This window comes from Monoraphidium neglectum (genome assembly GCF_000611645.1).
Source record: "Monoraphidium neglectum strain SAG 48.87 unplaced genomic scaffold scaffold01073, whole genome shotgun sequence".
NCBI lineage: Eukaryota > Viridiplantae > Chlorophyta > Chlorophyceae > Sphaeropleales > Selenastraceae > Monoraphidium > Monoraphidium neglectum.
In genome coordinates this window covers 7,798-17,069 of record NW_014012555.1, presented here as the reverse complement: position 1 = coordinate 17,069, position 9,272 = coordinate 7,798, and the positions used below count along the sequence as shown (strand labels likewise).

Sequence of the window (9,272 nt, the reverse complement as noted above, 5' to 3'; positions counted from 1 at the left end):
GGTAGATAGGAGCCGAGAACCAAGGCTGTGCCCAGGACCCCCGCTTGCATTGAGCTGTCATTGAAATGCGGCCCTCGCCCCGCCGCAGCGAGGCGGGGCTGCGACCTCCCTTTTGCGCTGCAGCCGCCTGCACCCAAGCGCCTGCTGTCTGGCAAAGCTGCCTGTCACAAAGTGCGTGCTGTCTGCCTGCAGCCGCAGTCCCAAAACAGCCGGCCCGAGCCCACCTGGCCAGTGGCAGGGTCCGACACCTGCTGCTTGTAGTGGCTGAAGCTGGCCAGGCGCCCGCCAAACCCAAACACCACGCCCGACGACTTGCCCATCCACGCGGGCGCACGCTTCAGGGGCTTGGCGGCGCCTGCCATGGTGCGCAGGTATGCACAGGCGCGATGGTTACGTCAGCCAGGTTTCAGGACAGTCTCCGCCCGGCGTGCGCCCGTCTCCAGGCGAGCCCGGCCGTGAGTGTGCGCCTGAGCGCTCGCTGCTGGGCAGCCGGTGTTTCCAGTCAGCACCCGCCAGGCCCGCACAAGGCAAGGCTCAGGGAGCTCGGCGCGCTGTCCCAGGGTGCTCTGATGGAAAGCAACGTACCTGACGCGACCTTTGTGGTGCTGAAGTCCGCGTTGATGGTCTCCACCACGCCGCCGCCCGTGCAGGCCAGCAGGTTATGCACCGCCAGCTTCCCGTCGAAGCTGCTCGTGCTGAACACCCCCGGCAGGGTGGGGCTCCACTGCGGCGCGCCGGGGCGGGCGCGCAGGGCAGCAGCGACGCGACCTCGGCCGCCGCTCCGCTCGGCCCAGCACGCGGGCGGGCTTGCAATCTGCGCGCTTTGCTGCTGCGCGGCCCCCTCACGCTCTGCTTGCATGACCGTACGAGCGTCACCTCTCACAACGTTTGCATGCAGACCGCACGTGTGCCTTTTGGCCCAAAACCCTCTCCTGGCGGCCCCCACACCTGCACGTCAAAGTCCCAGTTGCCGCTGGCCGGCAGCTCGCACAAGACGTCCGTGGTCGCCACCTCCCAGCAGATCGTCCGGCAGTCCTTGCTGCAGCTCAGCAGCAGCCCCGGGTCGTGCTGGCACCACGCCATGCCCAGCACGCCCTTGGTGTGGCCCACAAACTCCTTGACCGGCCCCATGCTGTTGCGCAGGTCCCACAGCTGCAGCGTCGGCGAGCGGTCGTCGTCGCTGGCCACGACCAGCTGCGTCGCGACCTCCGGGTTCCACTGCAGCACGCTGCAGCGGCGCTGGCTGCACACGGGGCGGGCGGGGCGGAGGGACAGACGTTCAGAGCGCAGGGCAGGCCCAGCCCTCGACACGGCGTTGGTGCCCGCCGCACACTGCACCCCTTGCATGGCGGCAGGCGCGCCTGCACGCGTTCGGTGAGAACCGACAGCCGGCCAGCGCCCACCTGTTGGGGTCCTTGAGAGTAATCACCGGCCGCTGCTTCTTCAGGTCCCAGATGACCGTGGCGCCGTCCACCTGCTCATTTTGATGGCACGCCGCGCAAAACCCAGCATCAAACCCAGAGTGCGTTGCGGATGCAATAACACACACATCATCAGCATGCTTGAGTTGCTTGCCTCTGATCCAGCGTCGCGCTCCGCCCGCCGCCATGCGAAGCTGCCACCAACGCTGCAACTGCCGCACTGGTCGGGCCGGGACCTGCCGCCAGGCCCTGGCCATCAGCTGTGCGCTCACCTGCGTCGACGCCAGGATGTGCTGCACCTTCCGGTTCCAAGCCAGGTAGGTAATCTCCACGGGGCCAGCGCCAGGGGCGCCCTGGGCGCCGCTCTGCGAGCGGCCAAGGCCGAGGCAGCGCACGATTCATCGTCAACCAGGGAGCGCGCACCATGCGTGCATCGCCGCAACAATTCCGTGTTGGTGGGCGCGGCTGAAGCTGCAATCGCAGTTGAGGGCGGCACCGTCCGCGTTCTGCAGGTGTGCAGGGCCTCGAGCGAGCCCAGCTGCCGCCGCAGCTGCACAAGGATTCCCGTCGGGTGACTGCGCCGTGCGGCCGCGTCGGACCGCCTGCTCACCTTGAGCGCCGGGTACAGCGACGGCTGTGCCGGGTTGGCGACATCCCAGATGCACAGCTCCCCGTCGCTCGCGCCCGACGCCAGCAGGTTGGGGCTGAATGAGTTGAATTCCAGGCCCTTGACCTGAGGTAAAAGGGGGAGGCAATCAGCGAACGCAGCCCACCACCAGGGGGCCGGCAATGAATCAGGTCCCAGCGATCTGCTGGTGGCAATCAGCAGGAAATCTGGCCTGGACAGGTCGGGTGACGAAGCACTTGTCCTACCGCACACCCACTCCTGTGTGTCAACCGCATCACCAGAGTTGACACTCGGCCAGGCAGCCTGCGACAGCCTTTGTCCGGTACAAGCTGCCGCAGTGGCATGTGCACGGACGCAATACGCACCGGGCCCCCATGCTTCTGCATCTTGGCCAGCAGCGGCGGCGTCTTGCTGGCGCCAGCGTCAACGATGCTGGAGGGATTCCAGAGGCAAATGCTGCCATCCGCCAGGCCGCCCGCAATAATACCAAGCTGCGAGGCGGGTGCAACAGCGTTAGCGTCGAGCAGATCACCCGTGAGGGCACTGAACGCCGGGCCTTCAATTCCAAGCGACAACTTACCGGCATACGGGTGGCGTCCGAGGGTGCTGTGCCCCATGCGAGCCGATTGAAGCGCTCGGGCACGGCCAGGCTCCCCGCCAGCACCGGCGCCTCCTCTCCAGACGCGAAGTCCAGTGAAAAAATCTCCAAAACGGCGCTGGTACTAAAGCTCATGTCGATCGCTCCAGCCACGGTACCGGCCGCGAGGAGCGGTCGCCCCCCTGTGGGGCAGAAGCCCACCGTGGCTGACCGATCCACCTGTTTAAGGGGAGCCATCCTGGCAGCCCGGCCCCGCTGCCGCAGGCTGGATTCAGATCAGGAACGAGGCTATAGGTTGGTTGATGCTGTGGATGATCTAACGACGAGTGTTGTCGTCCACTCCCACGCCAAGGCCTCTATGAGGACGGCTTCATCACGCAAGAAGACTGCATTCGTGCAGCCCTACACCCACTGCTGCTGCTGTCAAGCGGGATCGTGTGTGCAGCTGCTTTCTGGGTTCTCCTCACCCTGGTGCCACACTGCGGCTCTTGCAGCCGCTGTTGATGTGGTGTCTTTCGATTGCCATGTGCATGCAATAAAATACCAGTTCACAGGTCTGAAGAGTTTATCACATCACGGTGGTCGACTCCTCGTGCAGTTGGTGCATGATGCGCCAGTCCAAGTGTTCGACTCCTCGCCGCCACACAGATTACTTTGCGCTCTGCACCATAAATGCACCATTTGCAAGCGGTAAAAACATTGTGTTGTACTACGCTGCTTGCTGCCTGCTCACGCACATGGCTTGCAGCACGATGACTGTGGATCAGGTTGCATCCACTGGTTGCTTGCAGAACATCACATGCATGCTGACACCCGTCCCTTGTCCCCCTCGCAGCACATGGCATCACAATGCTGCATGGAAACAAAACGCTTTCAACCAGCGAGGCAGAACCATGCCAAAGAGACGGCCAACTCTATCTCCTAAGTCAAGGGTGAACACCTATTTGCACTGTTGGCAACGGCACAGCGGCCTCTCAACGTGCTCTGAGGGATGCACGGCCCTACGCCACGTGCGTGGCGCAGGGCCGCACGTCTCGTGGATGTGGAGGAGTGGCTGCCTACGTCCCCCCTTTGCAGCATCACCGACTCTTCATTACAACACCCACACCCATTGCAGTTCACGGCACAGGATCAACCTGGTCAGAAAGTCTGACGTGTCTGGCAGCTATGATTCGCGTCGAGCAGCTGCTAGTTGGGGAACCAATTACTTACTTAATGCAAGGCATCATCACCACACTCGGCACCACCACTGAAAACAGAGGCCTTAAGGTTGCAGTGCAGGCTCGAACAACTTCACACGCTCTGGGTTGTTCAGCTGCTGCGGGACGTCTGGTGGTGTGTGTACGTTGGTGAGGGCTGGGGGCAGGTCTGAAAGCGCAGCCTTCAAGAAGTCATAGAACGCGTCCATGCCATGGAGCACACGCTGCACCACAACTTGGTGACCGCTGATGTCGCACTGCTTGTAGTACGCAATCGCGCCACGCTGCATGTCCGTCACCAGCTGCATGAATGGGAACTTGGAGCTGAGGCCGAACGCCATGAACTTGGCTTCACCCTCCCGCAAGCTCGCTTGGGTGAGGCTCTTCTTCAAATCTATGCCAAGCACACAGCCAGTATCAGGTGACATCTCCCAGTGCCTGCAAGGGTGAAGCCAATATGCCATTGTGAATTGAAAAGGAAGGTGTGGCAAATGACATGAACATGTGTGTTGCCAACTAATCAAAATGTCTCACACGCGCTGTTTTTGGCATCGTTCATTGTTTCAGTTTGTGCCAGGGCCTTGCCCTGGTGGATGGTGCCACGCACAGTGTGCTGGTCGCTGTCCAAGCGCAATGTACTCACGTGCAAGCAGTCCCGGCCGCGCTGCATCAGCATTACAGCTTAAGGAGTACAGAAGCATTTGCAACTGCGCCTGAGACAATTCACCTGGCAACAAGCAGCTCGTCAGCCTGCGCTGTCAATTGGTCACCGAGACCATGAAGCAAACAGGTGACCTTGACTTGCGACTTCCACGCCAGCTTGTCGAACAGGCTGCTGCCTAGGTTGTCCCGCAAGGCTGCCATGTATGTTTCCCGCTGACCGGGATCAGGTGCGTTGTCCCTGCGCGCAACATGGGCAAGCCACCTGTCATGGGGCAACAGAGCTGAACAGCTGCAGGTGCATCAACAAGGGCCCATCCTTGACTTGCAAGCAGGCCAACAATGCAGGAAACACGACATCCCTACACAGAAAAGGATAGCTGCGTGGAATGCTCACCAATAACAGTCAGCATCACTAGCCTCGCCACGCAGCACAACAGCCGGGTCTGCCTGATCAAAGGGCATCCAATAGAATCGCAACAGCTGCCGGAGCAAGGAGAGCTCAGCGGCATCGATCTCGGATGCCAGTAATGAGTGTCTGCTGTTGATCGACCTGATCTTATCCGTCACCTGCTGGATCGCTTCTGCAGGAGCAAGGGGAGCAAAGGCGTTGTCAGATTGATGTAGAACGTATTACACCACTGGTGCTTGAAAACACTGGCCTAATGTGTCATGTGATAAGCACAGTCACTGCTGGGCTCACCTGTAAGCTGCTGGAGCTGCTCTGCACTTTGCACTGCCGTTGCTGCTGCAGCCTCTGGTGCCGCATTTTGCGCACTTGGTGTGACGAGGTCCTGAACCGCGACACCCCCAAAGGATGCTTGCAATCCTGCATAGCCAAGAATGCACAAGGGAAAGGGGGGATGAGCCAGACCTGGTAGCATGTGGCAAGTCAAACGCAGTGGCTGGCGATGCACGGTTGGCTGGCTCGCCACAAGCATCATCGCCCAAAACTTGCAGCATCTCACCTGCTGCATCGGATCATTTTCAGAGGATGAGGCAATTGCGGTGAAGGACGGATGCGGTCAAAGGGGGCAGGGTGTGAGGAAAGCCAGGAAGTGATGGAGCCCAGCACGCGTGGGAACTTCAGGATGAGGCAGGACGGGCAGAATGCAGAGCAGCAGTACAAGCAGGTATGCGTGTGGTGTCATCATGGACAATCAGGTGACGTGGATAAAGAGAACTAGGCACACGACACGCGTGTTCGCGACAAAAATGTGCCCACAGCAACGGGGCGCTCAACATGCGTGTGGTTGCAAGGCGCAACTGGGTCTGAAACTGAGTTGGCTGTCACTTTCACCACGCCCAGCAACATTTGCTGTGGCCATGCCTGAGTTACGGTGGCCAGTACGTGATTTGAATCATATCATGCACACAAAGCGCACCTGATGCTCCCAGTCCTGTGCCTGGACAGCACCGAAGGACAGAATGGTGGACAGGACAAGGCGTCACAGGAGGACAGTGAAGAAATCCAGCAGGTAGTGGGGCACAGCATGTGCGCAGGGCAGGGAGGTGCGAGGAGGAGGGAAGGGCAGCAGCACCACATGAGTAGTGTTGTCCTGGGCTTTCCAGTGAAGAGGACGCGGCAAGTTGGGCACAGCTGTAAACCATGCGAGATGGTTCCAGAACCACTGCAGCACACGCCTGCAGCAGCAAACTGACAGAGCTGCAGACAGGCGGCTGCTCCTCGCCTCCGGCATAGTCTGGGGGCCAAAGCAGAACAGCCAGACTCCCCCACCCCAAACGCCGCGGTCACGTGCTAAGCACGAGCCCCACACGGTGGCAGGGCGTGAGGCAACGTATGCATGATTCAACCCCTGCAGCTGATGCTGCAGGAACTGGTCAACACGTGTGTTTCCTTTTACAATCGGGTCATGCACAACTCCACAGCAAGGTTTGAGGCTCAGCATGTCACGTACTAGTGTGAGCGCCGTGCGTACGCCATGTGCTCAACTCAGCCGCACCTGGCTGCTGCTGCTGCTGCTGCTGCTGCTGCTGCTGCTGCTGCTGCTGCTGCTGCTGCTGCAAGAGGAACAGCTCCTTCTGGAAAAAGACTGTCAGCCGCTGCTGCAGTGCTGCCAGCTGCTGCTGCAGTGCTACCAGCAGCCGGTACTGAACGAGCTCATGCTCTTCCAGGCCCTCTACATCCCTCAGTCGATCCTCAAGTTCAAATATCGTTTCCTTCAAATATGTGATCTCCCGCTTGATTTCCGCCATCGCCTGCGTGACTTCCGCCACCGCCTGCTCGACACCGGCTGCCATCGCGTCGCGCAGCAGAGACTGCAGGGGTCTGGGAGGTATGCAGCCAAGGCGTGAGCAACGCTGGCTCAGGGGCTGTTGGGACCGGATGCTGCTGCTGGAGGCCACCTGCAGCAGGGAGCAGCCATGAAAAGACATTGTTGGAGACGCATGCCAACCCAAACCCGTGCGAGCGTGCGTGCGCGCGTTTGTGCCTGCGTGCGTGCGTCTGTGAGCGTGCGTGTACCGTAAGCCATGGATTCTGGGGCGCAACTGAAAGTGCAGGCGGCCGCGCCAGCACTGCGCCGGCATCCAGGACCCAGTCTGTGGCCTTACCTGGCAGCGATGAAAGCACTCCTAAGCGCTCAGTCGCCTTGGGAACAACCTGCAGCGCAACAACCGGACAGGTTGGTCGAGAAGGCCCGGACGAGCTTTGAGGGGCCCAGCGCTGTGCCTGTGCCCGTTGTCTGCTCGCAGGCCGTGTATACGACTATGGGGTGTATGGGGTCACCGGAAGTGCCACAACGAAATGTGTACAGCTTGGCCTGGAGGTACCGGTATGTGCTCGGCCGGGCCACTTTTGCCCGGGGGTCGGGAAGTTGGGGGCCGGGGCCTGGAGGTGCAAGCGACTGAAACCACCTTTCTCGCGCCTGGGGCCGCAGGCTCCCAGTAAAGACACTTCCAAGGCTCTTATTTTATACATATCATACCTGACTGGCCGGCGAGTCCTCGGATTCCAAAGGTGAGAGAGTACGACAGGCTGCTCATGCTGTAGTGCGGTTGAGGTTGGAATACTGTAGCACACACAAGCTCGCTCACAGGCCATGTCTCCCACACCCCCTTGCAGCATCTGCGATTGACCAGCCTCTGTCGCCCCACACGCATAAACTCTATGCCTCCCGCACCCCCTTGCAGCACCTGCAATGGACCAGCCTTCCCCCCCACACACACATGAACCATGCCTTGCCCCCCACGCACACACCTGCGGCGATCCCGCGTTAGGCAGGAAGGCGGTGCGTATGCTGTTCCGCCGCTTTTGAATTGTGGATAAGATTGTTACCACCTCCGCGGTCGCCCGTTTCTGAAGCCATCCAGGCTCATGAGGTTGGACTTTGAATTTGAAAAAGATCACACCTCAAACGCAAAGTACTGTACGTCAGTAGTTGCGAAGAAAGCATCCTGCGTAATCCACAGCAAGTGTCTACCCTCGGCGCCGATGCGCATGCTGAGAGCTTGGGCGCTGGGGCGCTGTCGAGCGGCACGTTGGCTTGGTCAGGCGGGCGCAACGTGCGCCCTATGCCCTTGCTACCCTCTACGCCCACGCGCCAGACTGGGTCATGCTGGGGCGCCAATGGCAGCTGCCCGCCCTCATGCCCAAGCACAAAGCAAGGGGGGCCAGCCAGGGGGCGAAAACAGCCGCACACCAGCTACACTGTCAGAAAGGCGCATGGCACCAGGGGTTGGGGGCATGTCATCTTTCAATTGGCACTAGAGCGGTGCGTGACAAAGGGACTGCACTGAGAGCAAGAGGTGCAGGTGCTGTCTACCGTACTGCGTAGCCACACTACATCACCACTGCTGTTTCCTCCCACCGAAGGTGCCGCTACTGCTGCTGCTCATGTGGTCGTTGCTGCTGCTGCTGCTGCTCCTGCTGCTGCCATCGCTCCTGCCGCGGCTGCCGCTGCATTCACCTACGGCACCAGGCGACTGCATCAAACCACCGCCAGAACGCTGCTGCCATCGAGGCACTGGCACACTGGCAACCAGCATGATGTATGCGGTGAACTTCGCAAGACGGAGCAGCCGCATACCAACACCACTACGGGCGCCTGCGCAGTAGGTGTGTCCAGGAAGTAGGGCCTCAACCAGCCAGTTGCCACCTGTGAGGGGAAGAGAGCCACGTTGGGCAGATTGGCGTGAGTCGAGAGGGCGGAATGTGAAGCACCCTCCCACAGCAGCGCTTGATCGACTTACTGTTATTATTGTGCGACACCGACCTCACCCTGCTGAGCAAGGCGGCACACGCTGTGCTCGGCATGTCATGTGCTACTGTCAGTGCCCTGCGTAAGCCGCGTGCGCGACCCAGCCGCACCTGGCTGCTGCTGCCGTAGTGCTGCCATCTGCTGCTGCAGTGCTGCCATCTGCTGCTGCAGTGCTGCCAGCTGCCGGTGCAGTGCTACCAGCTGCCGGTGCAGAATAAGCTCATGCTCTTCCAGGCCCTCTGCATCCCTCAGTCGATCCTCGAATCCAGCAATCTTATCGTTCACTTGTGTAATCTCCCGCTTGACTTCCGCCATCGCCTGCGTGACTTCCGCCATTGCCTGCTCGCCACCGACTGCCATCGCGTCGTGCAGCAGGGACTGCAAGGGTCTGGGATGAGGTATGTAGCCAAGGCGTGAGCAACGCTGGCTCAGGGGCTGGTGGGACCGGATGCTGCTGCTGGAGGCCACCTGCAGCAGGGAGCAGCCATGAAAAGACATTATTGGAGACGCATGCCAACCCAAACCCGTGCGAGCGTGCGTGCGCGC

General features: G+C 60.7%; 1 protein-coding gene across 1 annotated transcript; it reads right to left on the bottom strand.

Moving 5' to 3' along the window:
- Positions 1 to 164: 164 nt before the first annotated feature.
- Positions 165 to 2,782, bottom strand: MNEG_6549 (Protein transport protein Sec31B; the record flags this gene model as incomplete). Its single annotated transcript, XM_014044978.1, has 8 exons — positions 165 to 355; positions 586 to 724; positions 949 to 1,243; positions 1,404 to 1,474; positions 1,694 to 1,786; positions 2,032 to 2,154; positions 2,415 to 2,540; positions 2,630 to 2,782. 8 exons carry the CDS (start codon positions 2,780 to 2,782, stop codon positions 165 to 167), a joined length of 1,191 nt encoding a protein of 396 aa, XP_013900432.1.
- Between the last annotated feature and the right edge of the window lie 6,490 nt (positions 2,783 to 9,272).